Source organism: Coregonus lavaretus (genome assembly GCF_964263955.1).
Source record: "Coregonus lavaretus genome assembly, contig: HAP1_SCAFFOLD_311, whole genome shotgun sequence".
Lineage (NCBI taxonomy): Eukaryota > Metazoa > Chordata > Actinopteri > Salmoniformes > Salmonidae > Coregonus > Coregonus lavaretus.
Genome location: NW_028156404.1, coordinates 507,501 through 526,331, shown reverse-complemented (window position 1 = coordinate 526,331; position 18,831 = coordinate 507,501). Strand labels below are relative to the sequence as shown.

Sequence of the window (18,831 nt, the reverse complement as noted above, 5' to 3'; positions counted from 1 at the left end):
CAGACACTCCATACAGCCCCACAGGTACACTACACCTGTCACTACTATAGACTATAGATCTGCTCAACATACGGTGCATTCGGAAAGGCTCAGACACTCCATACAGCCCCACAGGTACACTACACCTGTCACTACTATAGACTATAGATCTGCTCAACATACGGTGCATTCGGAAAGGCTCAGACACTCCATACAGCCCCACAGGTACACTACACCTGTCACTACTATAGACTATAGATCTGCTCAACATACGGTGCATTCGGAAAGGCTCAGACACTCCATACAGCCCCACAGGTACACTACACCTGTCACTACTATAGACTATAGATCTGCTCAACATACGGTGCATTCGGAAAGGCTCAGACACTCCATACAGCCCCACAGGTACACTACACCTGTCACTACTATAGACTATAGATCTGCCCAACATACGGTGCATTCGGAAAGGCTCAGACACTCCATACAGCCCCACAGGTACACTACACCTGTCACTACTATAGACTATAGATCTGCTCAACATACGGTGCATTCGGAAAGGCTCAGACACTCCATACAGCCCCACAGGTACACTACACCTGTCACTACTATAGACTATAGATCTGCTCAACATACGGTGCATTCGGAAAGGCTCAGACACTCCATACAGCCCCACAGGTACACTACACCTGTCACTACTATAGACTATAGATCTGCTCAACATACGGTGCATTCGGAAAGGCTCAGACACTCCATACAGCCCCACAGGTACACTACACCTGTCACTACTATAGACTATAGATCTGCTCAACATACGGTGCATTCGGAAAGGCTCAGACACTCCATACAGCCCCACAGGTACACTACACCTGTCACTACTATAGACTATAAATCTGCTCAACATACGGTGCATTCGGAAAGGCTCAGACACTCCATACAGCCCCACAGGTACACTACACCTGTCACTACTATAGACTATAGATCTGCTCAACATACGGTGCATTCGGAAAGGCTCAGACACTCCATACAGCCCCACAGGTACACTACACCTGTCACTACTATAGACTATAGATCTGCTCAACATACGGTGCACTCGGAAAGGCTCAGACACTCCATACAGCCCCACAGGTACACTACACCTGTCACTACTATAGACTATAGATCTGCTCAACATACGGTGCATTCGGAAAGGCTCAGACACTCCATACAGCCCCACAGGTACACTACACCTGTCACTACTATAGACTATAGATCTGCTCAACATACGGTGCGTTCGGAAAGGCTCAGACACTCCATACAGCCCCACAGGTACACTACACCTGTCACTACTATAGACTATAGATCTGCTCAACATACGGTGCATTCGGAAAGGCTCAGACACTCCATACAGCCCCACAGGTACACTACACCTGTCACTACTATAGACTATAGATCTGCTCAACATACGGTGCATTCGGAAAGGCTCAGACACTCCATACAGCCCCACAGGTACACTACACCTGTCACTACTATAGACTATAGATCTGCTCAACATACGGTGCATTCGGAAAGGCTCAGACACTCCATACAGCCCCACAGGTACACTACACCTGTCACTACTATAGACTATAGATCTGCTCAACATACGGTGCATTCAGAAAGGCTCAGACACTCCATACAGCCCCACAGGTACACTACACCTGTCACTACTATAGACTATAGATCTGCTCAACATACGGTGCATTCGGAAAGGCTCAGACACTCCATACAGCCCCACAGGTACACTACACCTGTCACTACTATAGACTATAGATCTGCTCAACATACGGTGCATTCGGAAAGTATTCAGACCCCTGGACCGTTTCCACATTTTGTTACGTTACAGCCGTATTGTAAAATCAATTAAATAGTTGTTTTTTTCTCCTCATCAATCTACACGCAATACCCCATAATGACAAAGCAAAAACAGGTTTTTAGACATTTTTGCAATTATTATTATTTTTTTTAACCCGGAAATGTCTAATTTATTCATTATTCAGACCCTTTACTCAGTACTTTGTTGAAGCACCTTTGGCAGCGATTACAGCCTCGAGTCTTCTTGGGTATGACGCTACAAGCTTGGCACACCTGTATTTGGGGAGTTTCTCCCATTCTTCTCTGCAGATCTTCTCAAGCTCTGTCAGGTTGGATGGGGAGCGTCTCTGCACAGCTATTTTTTCATGTCTCTCCAGAGATGTCCGATCGGGTTCAAGTCCAGGCTCTGGCTGGGCCACTCAAGGACATTCGGAGACTTGTCCGGAAGCCACTCCTGCATTTTCTTGGCTGTGTGCTTAGGGTCGTTGTCCTGTTGGAAGGTGAACTTTCGCCCCAGTCTGAGGTCCTGAGCACTCTGGAGCAGGTTTTCATCAAGAATCTCTCTGTACTTTGCTCTGTTCATCTTTCCCTCGATCCTGACTAGTCTCCTAGTCCCTGCCACTGAAAAACATCCCCACAGCATGATGCTGCCACCACCATGCTTCACCGTAGGGATGGTGAATCTTGGCTTTCAGGCCAAAGAGCTCAATCTTGGTTTCATCAGACCAGAGAATCCTGTTTCTAATGGTCTGAGAGTTCTTTAGGTGCCTGTTGACAAACTCCAAGCGGGCTGTCATGTGCCTTTTACTGAGGAGTGGCTTCCGTCTGGACACTCTACCATAAAGGCCTGATTGGTGGAGTGCTGCAGAGATGGATGTCCTTCTGGAAGGTTCTCCCATCTCCACAGAGGAACTCTGGAGCTCCGTCAGAGTGACCATCGGGTTCTTGGTCACCTCCCTGACCAAGGCCTTCTACCCCGATTGCTCAGTTTGGCCGGGCGGCCAGCTCTAGGAAGAGTCTTGGTGGTTCCAAACTTCTTCCATTTAAGAATGATGGAGGCCACTGTGTTCTTGGGGACTTTCAATGCTGCAGTCATTCTTTGGTACCCTTCCCCAGATCTGTGCCTTGACACAATCCTCTACGGACAATTCCTTTGACCTCATGTCTTGGTTTTTGCTCTGACATGCACTGTCAACTGTGGGACCTTATATTGACAGGTGTTTGCCTTTCCAAATCATGTCCAATCAATTGAATTTACCACAGGAGGACTCCAATCAAGTTGTAGAAACATCTCAAGGATGATCAATGGAAACAGGACGCACCTGAGCTCAATTTCGAGTCTCATAGCAAAGGGTCTGAATACTTATGTAAATAAGGCATTTATTTTGTTATGTTTAATACATTTGCAAAAAATTCTAAAAACCTGTTTTCGCTTTGTCATTATGGGGTATTGTGTGTAGATTGATGAGGATTATTTTTTTTAATCCATTATAGAATAAGGCTGTAACGTAAAGATTTTTGTAAAAAGGGAAGGGGGTCTGAATGCTTTCCGAATGCGCCGTAACTGATTTAGTTAAACAGTTGAAGATGATGTGAATATGTGTGGGTGTTCTGACCTGGGAGGTGAGCATGTTTTGGTCTCTGTGGTTGTAGTGCATGTGGGTCCCAGTAGTTATATTCAGTTTGAAGTTGTATTGATCAATGTGTCTGTCTGTCTGTCTGTCTGTCTGTAGCACGTGTCGGTCCCTCTGTGCTTCGTCAGGCGAGGCCGGCCAGAGAAGGAGCGCGAGTGGCGTCAATAGAGACAGGACTGGCGGCTGCCGCAGCCAAACTCTCTCTCCAGGTCAGTGGGACTAACTAACTGTTGCCACACAAAAACTACCCACTTGGACCCTATTGAATTGAACCCACTTGGTGGTTTGAGCTCTTACCAACTGAGACTCGACCCCAGAACACTACATGCAGAGTCTGTATGGCTCCCATAGGGCTCTGGCCACTCTGTATGGCTCTGGCCACTCTGTATGGCTCTGGCCACTCTGTATGGCTCTGGCCACTCTGTATGGCTCTGGCCACTCTGTATGGCTCTGGCCACTCTGTATGGCTCCCATAGGGCTCTGGCCACTCTGTATGGCTCCCATAGGGCTCTGGCCACTCTGTATGGCTCTGGCCACTCTGTATGGCTCCCAGAGGGCTCTGGCCACTCTCTATGGCTCTGGCCACTCTGTATGGCTCCCAGAGGGCTCTGGCCACTCTGTATGGCTCTGGCCACTCTGTATGGCTCTGGCCACTCTGTATGGCTCTAGCCACTCTCTATGGCTCTGGCCACTCTGTATGGCTCCCAGAGGGCTCTGGCCACTCTGTATGGCTCTGGCCACTCTGTATGGCTCTGGCCACTCTGTATGGCTCTGGCCACTCTGTATGGCTCCCAGAGGGCTCTGGCCACTCTGTATGGCTCTGGCCACTCTGTATGGCTCTGGCCACTCTGTATGGCTCCCAGAGGGCTCTGGCCACTCTGTATGGCTCTGGCCACTCTGTATGGCTCTGGCCACTCTGTATGGCTCCCAGAGGGCTCTGGCCACTCTGTATGGCTCTGGCCACTCTGTATGGCTCTGGCCACTCTGTATGGCTCTGGCCACTCTGTATGGCTCCCAGAGGGCTCTGGCCACTCTGTATGGCTCTGGCCACTCTTTATGGCTCTGGCCACTCTGTATGGCTCTGGCCACTCTGTATGGCTCCCAGAGGGCTCTGGCCACTCTGTATGGCTCTGGCCACTCTGTATGGCTCTGGCCACTCTGTATGGCTCTGGCCACTCTGTATGGCTCTGGCCACCCTGTATGGCTCCCAGAGGGCTCTGGCCACTCTGTATGGCTCTGGCCACTCTGTATGGCTCTGGCCACTCTGTATGGCTCTGGCCACTCTGTATGGCTCCCAGAGGGCTCTGGCCACTCTGTATGGCTCCCAGAGGGCTCTGGCCACTCTGTATGGCTCTGGCCACTCTGTATGGCTCTGGCCACTCTGTATGGCTCCCAGAGGGCTCTGGCCACTCTGTATGGCTCCCAGAGGGCTCTGGCCACTCTGTATGGCTCTGGCCACTCTGTATGCTCTGGCCACTCTGTATGGCTCTGGCCACTCTGTATGGCTCTGGCCACTCTGTATGGCTCTGGCCACTCTGTATGGCTCCCAGAGGGCTCTGGCCACTCTGTATGGCTCTGGCCACTCTGTATGGCTCCCAGAGGGCTCTGGCCACTCTGTATGGCTCTGGCCACTCTGTATGGCTCTGGCCACTCTGTATGGCTCCCAGAGGTCTCTGGCCACTCTGTATGGCTCCCAGAGGGCTCTGGCCACTCTGTATGGCTCCCAGAGGGCTCTGGCAACTCTGTATGGTCTGGCCACTCTGTATGGCTCTGGCCACTCTGTATGGCTCCCAGAGGGCTCTGGCCACTCTGTATGGCTCTGGCCACTCTGTATGACTCTGGCCACTCTGTATGGCTCCCAGAGGGCTCTGGCCACTCTGTATGGCTCTGGCCACTCTGTATGGCTCTGGCCACTCTGTATGGCTCTGGCCACTCTGTATGGCTCCCAGAGGGCTCTGGCCACTCTGTATGGCTCTGGCCACTCTGTATGGCTCTGGCCACTCTGTATGGCTCTTGCCACTCTGTATGGCTCTGGCCACTCTGTATGGCTCTGGCCACTCTGTATGGCTCCCAGAGGGCTCTGGCCACTCTGTATGGCTCTGGCCACTCTGTATGGCTCTGGCCACTCTGTATGGCTCTGGCCACTCTGTATGGCTCCCAGAGGGCTCTGGCCACTCTGTATGGCTCTGGCCACTCTGTATGGCTCTGGCCACTCTGTATGGCTCCCAGAGGGCTCTGGCCACTCTATGGCTCTGGCCACTCTGTATGGCTCTGGCCACTCTGTATGGCTCCCAGAGGGCTCTGGCCACTCTGTATGGCTCCCAGAGGGCTCTGGCCACTTTGTATGGCTCTGGCCACTCTGTATGACTCTAGCCACTCTCTATGGCTCTGGCCACTCTGTATGGCTCCCAGAGGGCTCTGGCCACTCTGTATGGCTCTGGCCACTCTGTATGGCTCCCAGAGGGCTCTGGCCACTCTGTATGGCTCTGGCCACTCTGTATGGCTCTGGCCACTCTGTATGGCTCTGGCCACTCTGTATGGCTCCCAGAGGGCTCTGGCCATTCTGTATGGCTCTGGCCACTCTGTATGGCTCTGGCCACTCTGTATGGCTCTGGCCACTCTGTATGGCTCTGGCCACTCTGTATGGCTCCCAGAGGGCTCTGGCCACTCTGTATGGCTCTGGCCACTCTGTATGGCTCTGGCCACTCTGTATGGCTCCCAGAGGGCTCTGGCCACTCTGTATGGCTCTGGCCACTCTGTATGGCTCCCAGAGGGCTCTGGCCACTCTGTATGGCTCCCAGAGGTCTCTGGCCACTCTGTATGGCTCCCAGAGGGCGCTGGCCACTCTGTATGGCTCTGGCCACTCTGTATGGCTCTGGCCACTCTGTATGGCTCCCAGAGGGCTCTGGCCACTCTGTATGGCTCTGGCCACTCTGTATGGCTCTGGCCACTCTGTATGGCTCTGGCCACTCTGTATGGCTCCCAGAGGGCTCTGGCCACTCTGTATGGCTCTGGCCACTCTGTATGGCTCTGGCCACTCTGTATGGCTCTGGCCACTCTGTATGGCTCCCAGAGGGCTCTGGCCACTCTGTATGGCTCTGGCCACTCTGTATGGCTCTGGCCACTCTGTATGGCTCTGGCCACCCTGTATGGCTCCCAGAGGGCTCTGGCCACTCTGTATGGCTCTGGCCACTCTGTATGGCTCTGGCCACTCTGTATGGCTCCCAGAGGGCTCTGGCCACTCTGTATGGCTCTGGCCACTCTGTATGGCTCCCAGAGGGCTCTGGCCACTCTGTATGGCTCTGGCCACTCTGTATGGCTCTGGCCACTCTGTATGGCTCTGGCCACTCTGTATGGCTCCCAGAGGTCTCTGGCCACTCTGTATGGCTCCCAGAGGGCTCTGGCCACTCTGTATGGCTCCCAGAGGGCTCTGGCCACTCTGTATGGCTCTGGCCACTCTGTATGGCTCTGGCCACTCTGTATGGCTCTGGCGACTCTGTATGGCTCCCAGAGGGCTCTGGCCACTCTGTATGGCTCTGACCACTCTGTATGGCTCTGGCCACTCTGTATGGCTCCCAGAGGGCTCTGGCCACTCTGTATGGCTCTGGCCACTCTGTATGGCTCTGGCCACTCTGTATGGCTCCCAGAGGGCTCTGGCCACTCTATGGCTCTGGCCACTCTGTATGGCTCTGGCCACTCTGTATGGCTCCCAGAGGGCTCTGGCCACTCTCTATGGCTCTGGCCACTCTGTATGGCTCCCAGAGGGCTCTGGCCACTCTGTATGGCTCTGGCCACTCTGTATGGCTCCCAGAGGGCTCTGGCCACTCTCTATGGCTCTGGCCACTCTGTATGGCTCCCAGAGGGCTCTGGCCACTCTGTATGGCTCTGGCCACTCTGTATGGCTCTGGCCACTCTGTGTGGCTCTAGCCACTCTCTATGGCTCTGGCCACTCTGTTTGGCTCCCAGAGGGCTCTGGCCACTCTGTATGGCTCTGGCCACTCTGTATGGCTCTGGCCACTCTGTATGGCTCTGGCCACTCTGTATGGCTCCCAGAGGGCTCTGGCCACTCTGTATGGCTCTGGCCACTCTGTATGGCTCTGGCCACTCTGTATGGCTCCCAGAGGGCTCTGGCCACTCTGTATGGCTCTGGCCACTCTGTATGGCTCTGGCCACTCTGTATGGCTCCCAGAGGGCTCTGGCCACTCTGTATGGCTCTGGCCACTCTGTATGGCTCTGGCCACTCTGTATGGCTCTGGCCACTCTGTATGGCTCTGGCCACTCTGTATGGCTCTGGCCACTCTGTATGGCTCCCAGAGGGCTCTGGCCACTCTGTATGGCTCTGGCCACTCTGTATGGCTCTGGCCACTCTGTATGGCTCTGGCCACTCTGTATGGCTCCCAGAGGGCTCTGGCCACTCTGTATGGCTCTGGCCACTCTGTATGGCTCTGGCCACTCTGTATGGCTCTGGCCACCCTGTATGGCTCCCAGAGGGCTCTGGCCACTCTGTATGGCTCTGGCCACTCTGTATGGCTCTGGCCACTCTGTATGGCTCTGGCCACTCTGTATGGCTCCCAGAGGGCTCTGGCCACTCTGTATGGCTCTGGCCACTCTGTATGGCTCTGGCCACTCTGTATGGCTCCCAGAGGGCTCTGGCCACTCTGTATGGCTCCCAGAGGGCTCTGGCCACTCTGTATGGCTCTGGCCACTCTGTATGGCTCTGGCCACTCTGTATGGCTCTGGCCACTCTGTATGGCTCTGGCCACTCTGTATGGCTCCCAGAGGGCTCTGGCCACTCTGTATGGCTCTGGCCACTCTGTATGGCTCCCAGAGGGCTCTGGCCACTCTGTATGGCTCTGGCCACTCTGTATGGCTCTGGCCACTCTGTATGGCTCCCAGAGGTCTCTGGCCACTCTGTATGGCTCCCAGAGGGCTCTGGCCACTCTGTATGGCTCCCAGAGGGCTCTGGCCACTCTGTATGGTCTGGCCACTCTGTATGGCTCCCAGAGGGCTCTGGCCACTCTGTATGGCTCTGGCCACTCTGTATGACTCTGGCCACTCTGTATGGCTCCCAGAGGGCTCTGGCCACTCTGTATGGCTCTGGCCACTCTGAATGGCTCTGGCCAATCTGTATGGCTCTGGCCACTCTGTATGGCTCTGGCCACTCTGTATGGCTCCCAGAGGGCTCTGGCCACTCTGTATGGCTCTGGCCACTCTGTATGGCTTTGGCCACTCTGTATGGCTCTTGCCACTCTGTATGGCTCTGGCCACTCTGTATGGCTCTGGCCACTCTGTATGGCTCCCAGAGGGCTCTGGCCACTCTGTATGGCTCTGGCCACTCTGTATGGCTCTGGCCACTCTGTATGGCTCTGGCCACTCTGTATGGCTCCCAGAGGGCTCTGGCCACTCTGTATGGCTCTGGCCACTCTGTATGGCTCCCAGAGGGCTCTGGCCACTCTGTATGGCTCTGGCCACTCTGTATGACTCTGGCCACTCTGTATGGCTCCCAGAGGGCTCTGGCCACTCTGTATGGCTCCCAGAGGGCTCTGGCCACTCTGTATGGTCTGGCCACTCTGTATGGCTCCCAGAGGGCTCTGGCCACTCTGTATGGCTCTGGCCACTCTGTATGACTCTGGCCACTCTGTATGGCTCCCAGAGGGCTCTGGCCACTCTGTATGGCTCTGGCCACTCTGAATGGCTCTGGCCAATCTGTATGGCTCTGGCCACTCTGTATGGCTCTGGCCACTCTGTATGGCTCCCAGAGGGCTCTGGCCACTCTGTATGTCTCTGGCCACTCTGTATGGCTTTGGCCACTCTGTATGGCTCTTGCCACTCTGTATGGCTCTGGCCACTCTGTATGGCTCTGGCCACTCTGTATGGCTCCCAGAGGGCTCTGGCCACTCTGTATGGCTCTGGCCAGTCTGTATGGCTCTGGCCACTCTGTATGGCTCTGGCCACTCTGTATGGCTCCCAGAGGGCTCTGGCCACTCTGTATGGCTCTGGCCACTCTGTATGGCTCTGGCCACTCTGTATGGCTCTGGCCACTCTGTATGGCTCCCAGAGGGCTCTGGCCACTCTGTATGGCTCTGGCCACTCTGTATGGCTCTGGCCACTCTGTATGGCTCTGGCCACTCTGTATGGCTCCCAGAGGGCTCTGGCCACTCTGTATGGCTCCCAGAGGGCTCTGGCCACTCTGTATGGCTCTGGCCACTCTGTATGGCTCTGGCCACTCTGTATGGCTCTGGCCACTCTGTATGGCTCCCAGAGGGCTCTGGCCACTCTGTATGGCTCTGGCCACTCTGTATGGCTCCCAGAGGGCTCTGGCCACTCTGTATGGCTCTGGCCACTCTGTATGGCTCTGGCCACTCTGTATGGCTCCCAGAGGTCTCTGGCCACTCTGTATGGCTCCCAGAGGGCTCTGGCCACTCTGTATGGCTCCCAGAGGGCTCTGGCCACTCTGTATGGTCTGGCCACTCTGTATGGCTCCCAGAGGGCTCTGGCCACTCTGTATGGCTCTGGCCACTCTGTATGACTCTGGCCACTCTGTATGGCTCCCAGAGGGCTCTGGCCACTCTGTATGGCTCTGGCCACTCTGAATGGCTCTGGCCAATCTGTATGGCTCTGGCCACTCTGTATGGCTCTGGCCACTCTGTATGGCTCCCAGAGGGCTCTGGCCACTCTGTATGGCTCTGGCCACTCTGTATGGCTTTGGCCACTCTGTATGGCTCTTGCCACTCTGTATGGCTCTGGCCACTCTGTATGGCTCTGGCCACTCTGTATGGCTCCCAGAGGGCTCTGGCCACTCTGTATGGCTCTGGCCACTCTGTATGGCTCTGGCCACTCTGTATGGCTCTGGCCACTCTGTATGGCTCCCAGAGGGCTCTGGCCACTCTGTATGGCTCTGGCCACTCTGTATGGCTCCCAGAGGTCTCTGGCCACTCTGTATGGCTCCCAGAGGGCTCTGGCCACTCTGTATGGCTCCCAGAGGGCTCTGGCCACTCTGTATGGTCTGGCCACTCTGTATGGCTCCCAGAGGGCTCTGGCCACTCTGTATGGCTCTGGCCACTCTGTATGACTCTGGCCACTCTGTATGGCTCCCAGAGGGCTCTGGCCACTCTGTATGGCTCTGGCCACTCTGAATGGCTCTGGCCAATCTGTATGGCTCTGGCCACTCTGTATGGCTCTGGCCACTCTGTATGGCTCCCAGAGGGCTCTGGCCACTCTGTATGGCTCTGGCCACTCTGTATGGCTTTGGCGACTCTGTATGGCTCTTGCCACTCTGTATGGCTCTGGCCACTCTGTATGGCTCTGGCCACTCTGTATGGCTCCCAGAGGGCTCTGGCCACTCTGTATGGCTCTGGCCAGTCTGTATGGCTCTGGCCACTCTGTATGGCTCTGGCCACTCTGTATGGCTCCCAGAGGGCTCTGGCCACTCTGTATGGCTCTGGCCACTCTGTATGGCTCTGGCCACTCTGTATGGCTCTGGCCACTCTGTATGGCTCCCAGAGGGCTCTGGCCACTCTGTATGGCTCTGGCCACTCTGTATGGCTCTGGCCACTCTGTATGGCTCTGGCCACTCTGTATGGCTCCCAGAGGGCTCTGGCCACTCTGTATGGCTCCTAGAGGGCTCTGGCCACTCTGTATGGCTCTGGCCACTCTGTATGGCTCTGGCCACTCTGTATGGCTCTGGCCACTCTGTATGGCTCCCAGAGGGCTCTGGCCACTCTGTATGGCTCTGGCCACTCTGTATGGCTCTGGCCACTCTGTATGGCTCCCAGAGGGCTCTGGCCACTCTGTATGGCTCTGGCCACTCTGTATTGCTCTGGCCACTCTGTATGGCTCTGGCCACTCTGTATGGCTCTGGCCACTCTGTATGGCTCCCAGAGGGCTCTGGCCACTCTGTATGGCTCTGGCCACTCTGTATGGCTCCCAGAGGGCTCTGGCCACTCTGTATGGCTCTGGCCACTCTGTATGGCTCTGGCCACTCTGTATGGCTCCCAGAGGGCTCTGGCCACTCTGTATGGCTCTGGCCAATCTGTATGGCTCTGGCCACTCTGTATGGCTCCCAGAGGGCTCTGGCCACTCTGTATGGCTCTGGCCACTCTGTATGGCTCTGGCCACTCTGTATGGCTCTGGCCACTCTGTATGGCTCCCAGAGGGCTCCCAGAGGGCTCTGGCCACTCTGTATGGCTCTGGCCACTCTGTATGGCTCTGGCCACTCTGTATGGCTCTGGCCACTCTGTATGGCTCCCTGAGGGCTCTGGCCACTCTGTATGGCTCTGGCCACTCTGTATGGCTCTGGCCACTCTGTATGGCTCCCAGAGGGCTCTGGCCACTCTGTATGGCTCTGGCCACTCTGTATGGCTCTGGCCACTCTGTATGGCTCCCAGAGGGCTCTGGCCACTCTGTATGGCTCTGGCCACTCTGTATGGCTCTGGCCACTCTGTATGGCTCCCAGAGGGCTCTGGCCACTCTGTATGGCTCTGGCCACTCTGTATGGCTCCCAGAGGGCTCTGGCCACTCTCTATGGCTCTGGCCACTCTGTATGGCTCCCAGAGGGCTCTGGCCACTCTGTATGGCTCTGGCCACTCTGTATGGCTCTAGCCACTCTCTATGGCTCTGGCCACTCTGTATGGCTCCCAGAGGGCTCTGACCACTCTGTATGGCTCTGGCCACTCTGTATGTCTCTGGCCACTCTGTATGGCTCTGGCCACTCTGTATGGCTCCCAGAGGACTCTGGCCACTCTGTATGGCTCTGGCCACTCTGTATGGCTCTAGCCACTCTCTATGGCTCTGGCCACTCTGTATGGCTCCCAGAGGGCTCTGACCACTCTGTATGGCTCTGGCCACTCTGTATGGCTCTGGCCACTCTGTATGGCTCCCAGAGGGCTCTGGCCACTCTGTATGGCTCTGGCCACTCTGTATGGCTCTGGCCACTCTGTATGGCTCTGGCCACCCTGTATGGCTCCCAGAGGGCTCTGGCCACTCTGTATGGCTCTGGCCACTCTGTATGGCTCTGGCCACTCTGTATGGCTCTGGCCACTCTGTATGGCTCCCAGAGGGCTCTGGCCACTCTGTATGGCTCCCAGAGGGCTCTGGCCACTCTGTATGGCTCTGGCCACTCTGTATGGCTCTGGCCACTCTGTATGGCTCCCAGAGGGCTCTGGCCACTCTATGGCTCTGGCCACTCTGTATGGCTCTGGCCACTCTGTATGGCTCCCAGAGGGCTCTGGCCACTCTATGGCTCTGGCCACTCTGTATGGCTCTGGCCACTCTGTATGGCTCCCAGAGGGCTCTGGCCACTCTGTATGGCTCTGGCCACTCTGTATGGCTCCCAGAGGGCTCTGGCCACTCTCTATGGCTCTGGCCACTCTGTATGGCTCCCAGAGGGCTCTGGCCACTCTGTATGGCTCTGGCCACTCTGTATGGCTCTGGCCACTCTGTATGGCTCCCAGAGGGCTCTGGCCACTCTGTATGGCTCTGGCCACTCTGTATGGCTCTGGCCACTCTGTATGGCTCTGGCCACTCTGTATGGCTCCCAGAGGGCTCTGGCCACTCTGTATGGCTCCCAGAGGGCTCTGGCCACTCTGTATGGCTCTGGCCACTCTGTATGGCTCTGGCCACTCTGTATGGGTCCCAGTGGGCTCTGGCCACTCTGTATGGCTCTGGCCACTCTGTATGGCTCTGGCCACTCTGTATGGCTCCCAGAGGGCTCTGGCCACTCTGTATGGCTCTGGCCACTCTGTATGGCTCTGGCCACTCTGTATGGCTCCCAGAGGGCTCTGGCCACTCTGTATGGCTCTGGCCACTCTGTATGGCTCCCAGAGGGCTCTGGCCACTCTGTATGGCTCTGGCCACTCTGTATGGCTCTGGCCACTCTGTATGGCTCCCAGAGGTCTCTGGCCACTCTGTATGGCTCCCAGAGGGCTCTGGCCACTCTGTATGGCTCCCAGAGGGCTCTGGCCACTCTGTATGGTCTGGCCACTCTGTATGGCTCCCAGAGGGCTCTGGCCACTCTGTATGGCTCTGGCCACTCTGTATGACTCTGGCCACTCTGTATGGCTCCCAGAGGGCTCTGGCCACTCTGTATGGCTCTGGCCACTCTGAATGGCTCTGGCCAATCTGTATGGCTCTGGCCACTCTGTATGGCTCTGGCCACTCTGTATGGCTCCCAGAGGGCTCTGGCCACTCTGTATGGCTCTGGCCACTCTGTATGGCTTTGGCCACTCTGTATGGCTCTTGCCACTCTGTATGGCTCTGGCCACTCTGTATGGCTCTGGCCACTCTGTATGGCTCCCAGAGGGCTCTGGCCACTCTGTATGGCTCTGGCCACTCTGTATGGCTCTGGCCACTCTGTATGGCTCTGGCCACTCTGTATGGCTCCCAGAGGGCTCTGGCCACTCTGTATGGCTCTGGCCACTCTGTATGGCTCCCAGAGGTCTCTGGCCACTCTGTATGGCTCCCAGAGGGCTCTGGCCACTCTGTATGGCTCCCAGAGGGCTCTGGCCACTCTGTATGGTCTGGCCACTCTGTATGGCTCCCAGAGGGCTCTGGCCACTCTGTATGGCTCTGGCCACTCTGTATGACTCTGGCCACTCTGTATGGCTCCCAGAGGGCTCTGGCCACTCTGTATGGCTCTGGCCACTCTGAATGGCTCTGGCCAATCTGTATGGCTCTGGCCACTCTGTATGGCTCTGGCCACTCTGTATGGCTCCCAGAGGGCTCTGGCCACTCTGTATGGCTCTGGCCACTCTGTATGGCTTTGGCGACTCTGTATGGCTCTTGCCACTCTGTATGGCTCTGGCCACTCTGTATGGCTCTGGCCACTCTGTATGGCTCCCAGAGGGCTCTGGCCACTCTGTATGGCTCTGGCCAGTCTGTATGGCTCTGGCCACTCTGTATGGCTCTGGCCACTCTGTATGGCTCCCAGAGGGCTCTGGCCACTCTGTATGGCTCTGGCCACTCTGTATGGCTCTGGCCACTCTGTATGGCTCTGGCCACTCTGTATGGCTCCCAGAGGGCTCTGGCCACTCTGTATGGCTCTGGCCACTCTGTATGGCTCTGGCCACTCTTTATGGCTCTGGCCACTCTGTATGGCTCCCAGAGGGCTCTGGCCACTCTGTATGGCTCCTAGAGGGCTCTGGCCACTCTGTATGGCTCTGGCCACTCTGTATGGCTCTGGCCACTCTGTATGGCTCTGGCCACTCTGTATGGCTCCCAGAGGGCTCTGGCCACTCTGTATGGCTCTGGCCACTCTGTATGGCTCTGGCCACTCTGTATGGCTCCCAGAGGGCTCTGGCCACTCTGTATGGCTCTGGCCACTCTGTATTGCTCTGGCCACTCTGTATGGCTCTGGCCACTCTGTATGGCTCTGGCCACTCTGTATGGCTCCCAGAGGGCTCTGGCCACTCTGTATGGCTCTGGCCACTCTGTATGGCTCCCAGAGGGCTCTGGCCACTCTGTATGGCTCTGGCCACTCTGTATGGCTCTGGCCACTCTGTATGGCTCCCAGAGGGCTCTGGCCACTCTGTATGGCTCTGGCCAATCTGTATGGCTCTGGCCACTCTGTATGGCTCCCAGAGGGCTCTGGCCACTCTGTATGGCTCTGGCCACTCTGTATGGCTCTGGCCACTCTGTATGGCTCTGGCCACTCTGTATGGCTCCCAGAGGGCTCCCAGAGGGCTCTGGCCACTCTGTATGGCTCTGGCCACTCTGTATGGCTCTGGCCACTCTGTATGGCTCTGGCCACTCTGTATGGCTCCCTGAGGGCTCTGGCCACTCTGTATGGCTCTGGCCACTCTGTATGGCTCTGGCCACTCTGTATGGCTCCCAGAGGGCTCTGGCCACTCTGTATGGCTCTGGCCACTCTGTATGGCTCTGGCCACTCTGTATGGCTCCCAGAGGGCTCTGGCCACTCTGTATGGCTCTGGCCACTCTGTATGGCTCTGGCCACTCTGTATGGCTCCCAGAGGGCTCTGGCCACTCTGTATGGCTCTGGCCACTCTGTATGGCTCCCAGAGGGCTCTGGCCACTCTCTATGGCTCTGGCCACTCTGTATGGCTCCCAGAGGGCTCTGGCCACTCTGTATGGCTCTGGCCACTCTGTATGGCTCTAGCCACTCTCTATGGCTCTGGCCACTCTGTATGGCTCCCAGAGGGCTCTGACCACTCTGTATGGCTCTGGCCACTCTGTATGTCTCTGGCCACTCTGTATGGCTCTGGCCACTCTGTATGGCTCCCAGAGGACTCTGGCCACTCTGTATGGCTCTGGCCACTCTGTATGGCTCTAGCCACTCTCTATGGCTCTGGCCACTCTGTATGGCTCCCAGAGGGCTCTGACCACTCTGTATGGCTCTGGCCACTCTGTATGGCTCTGGCCACTCTGTATGGCTCCCAGAGGGCTCTGGCCACTCTGTATGGCTCTGGCCACTCTGTATGGCTCTGGCCACTCTGTATGGCTCTGGCCACCCTGTATGGCTCCCAGAGGGCTCTGGCCACTCTGTATGGCTCTGGCCACTCTGTATGGCTCTGGCCACTCTGTATGGCTCTGGCCACTCTGTATGGCTCCCAGAGGGCTCTGGCCACTCTGTATGGCTCCCAGAGGGCTCTGGCCACTCTGTATGGCTCTGGCCACTCTGTATGGCTCTGGCCACTCTGTATGGCTCCCAGAGGGCTCTGGCCACTCTATGGCTCTGGCCACTCTGTATGGCTCTGGCCACTCTGTATGGCTCTGGCCACTCTGTATGGCTCCCAGAGGGCTCCCAGAGGGCTCTGGCCACTCTGTATGGCTCTGCCCACTCTGTATGGCTCTGGCCACTCTGTATGGCTCTGGCCACTCTGTATGGCTCCCAGAGGGCTCTGGCCACTCTGTATGGCTCTGGCCACTCTGTATGGCTCTGGCCACTCTGTATGGCTCTGGCCACTCTGTATGGCTCCCAGAGGGCTCTGGCCACTCTGTATGGCTCTGGCCACTCTGTATGGCTCTGGCCACTCTGTATGGCTCCCAGAGGGCTCTGGCCACTCTGTATGGCTCTGGCCACTCTGTATGGCTCTGGCCACTCTGTATGGCTCCCAGAGGGCTCTGGCCACTCTGTATGGCTCTGGCCACTCTGTATGGCTCCCAGAGGGCTCTGGCCACTCTGTATGGCTCCCAGAGGGCTCTGGCCACTCTGTATGGCTCCCAGAGGGCTCTGGCCACTCTGTATGGTCTGGCCACTCTGTATGGCTCTGGCCACTCTGTATGGCTCCCAGAGGGCTCTGGCCACTCTGTATGGCTCTGGCCACTCTGTATGACTCTGGCCACTCTGTATGGCTCCCAGAGGGCTCTGGCCACTCTGTATGGCTCTGGCCACTCTGTATGGCTCCCAGAGGGCTCTGGCCACTCTGTATGGCTCTGGCCACTCTGTATGGCTCCCAGAGGGCTCTGGCCACTCTGTATGGCTCTGGCCACTCTGTATGGCTCTGGCCACTCTGTATGGCTCCCAGAGGTCTCTGGCCACTCTGTATGGCTCCCAGAGGGCTCTGGCCACTCTGTATGGCTCCCAGAGGGCTCTGGCCACTCTGTATGGCTCTGGCCACTCTGTATGGCTCTGGCCACTCTGTATGGCTCTGGCGACTCTGTATGGCTCCCAGAGGGCTCTGTCCTCTCTGTATGGCTCTGGCCACTCTGTATGGCTCTGGCCACTCTGTATGGCTCCCAGAGGGCTCTGGCCACTCTGTATGGCTCTGGCCACTCTGTATGGCTCTGGCCACTCTGTATGGCTCCCAGAGGGCTCTGGCCACTCTATGGCTCTGGCCACTCTGTATGGCTTTGGCCACTCTGTATGGCTCCCAGAGGGTTCTGGCCACTCTGTATGGCTCTGGCCACTCTGTATGGCTCCCAGAGGGCTCTGGCCACTCTCTATGGCTCTGGCCACTCTGTATGGCTCCCAGAGGGCTCTGGCCACTCTGTATGGCTCTGGCCACTCTGTATGGCTCTGGCCACTCTGTATGGCTCTAGCCACTCTCTATGGCTCTGGCCACTCTGTTTGGCTCCCAGAGGGCTCTGGCCACTCTGTATGGCTCTGGCCACTCTGTATGGCTCTGGCCACTCTGTATGGCTCTGGCCACTCTGTATGGCTCCCAGAGGGCTCTGGCCACTCTGTATGGCTCTGGCCACTCTGTATGGCTCTGGCCACTCTGTATGGCTCCCAGAGGGCTCTGGCCACTCTGTATGGCTCTGGCCACTCTGTATGGCTCTGGCCACTCTGTATGGCTCTGGCCACTCTGTATGGCTCTGGCCACTCTGTATGGCTCCCAGAGGGCTCTGGCCACTCTGTATGGCTCTGGCCACTCTGTATGGCTCTGGCCACTCTGTATGGCTCTGGCCACTCTGTATGGCTCCCAGAGGGCTCTGGCCACTCTGTATGGCTCTGGCCACTCTGTATGGCTCTGGCCACTCTGTATGCCTCTGGCCACTCTGTATGGCTCCCAGAGGTCTCTGGCCACTCTGTATGGCTCCCAGAGGGCTCTGGCCACTCTGTATGGCTCCCAGAGGGCTCTGGCCACTCTGTATGGTCTGGCCACTCTGTATGGCTCTGGCCACTCTGTATGGCTCCCAGAGGGCTCTGGCCACTCTTTATGGCTCTGGCCACTCTGTATGGCTCTGGCCACTCTGTATGCCTCTGGCCACTCTGTATGGCTCCCAGAGGTCTCTGGCCACTCTGTATGGCTCCCAGAGGGCTCTGGCCACTCTGTATGGCTCCCAGAGGGCTCTGGCCACTCTGTATGGTCTGGCCACTCTGTATGGCTCTGGCCACTCTGTATGGCTCCCAGAGGGCTCTGGCCACTCTGTATGGCTCTGGCCACTCTGTATGGCTCTGGCCACTCTGTATGGCTCTGGCCACTCTGTATGGCTCCCAGAGGGCTCTGGCCACTCTGTATGGCTCTGGCCACTCTGTATGGCTCTGGCCACTCTGTATGGCTCCCAGAGGGCTCTGGCCACTCTGTATGGCTCTGGCCATTCTGTATTGCTCTGGCCACTCTGTATGGCTCTGGCCACTCTGTATGGCTCTGGCCACTCTGTATGGCTCCCAGAGGGCTCTGGCCACTCTGTATGGCTCTGGCCACTCTGTATGGCTCCCAGAGGGCTCTGGCCACTCTGTATGGCTCTGGCCACTCTGTATGGCTCTGGCCACTCTGTATGGCTCCCAGAGGGCTCTGGCCACTCTGTATGGCTCTGGCCACTCTGTATGGCTCTGGCCACTCTGTATGGCTCCCAGAGGGCTCTGGCCACTCTGTATGGCTCTGGCCACTCTGTATGGCTCTGGCCACTCTGTATGGCTCCCAGAGGGCTCCCAGAGGGCTCTGGCCACTCTGTATGGCTCTGGCCACTCTGTATGGCTCTGGCCACT

At 57.2% G+C, this 18,831-nt stretch overlaps 1 protein-coding gene across 1 annotated transcript in view; it reads left to right on the top strand.

The window, feature by feature from the left end:
- The window catches only part of LOC311126398 (lysine-specific demethylase phf2-like), a gene marked incomplete at both ends in the record, with an annotated part of 34,983 nt that overhangs the window by 12,775 nt on the left and 3,377 nt on the right, over positions 1-18,831 (top strand). Inside the window, one exon of the mRNA XM_084200403.1 lies at positions 3,543-3,652. Within this exon, the coding sequence (XP_084056529.1) occupies positions 3,543-3,652 (110 nt within the window). The remainder of the gene's footprint in view (positions 1-3,542; positions 3,653-18,831) is intronic.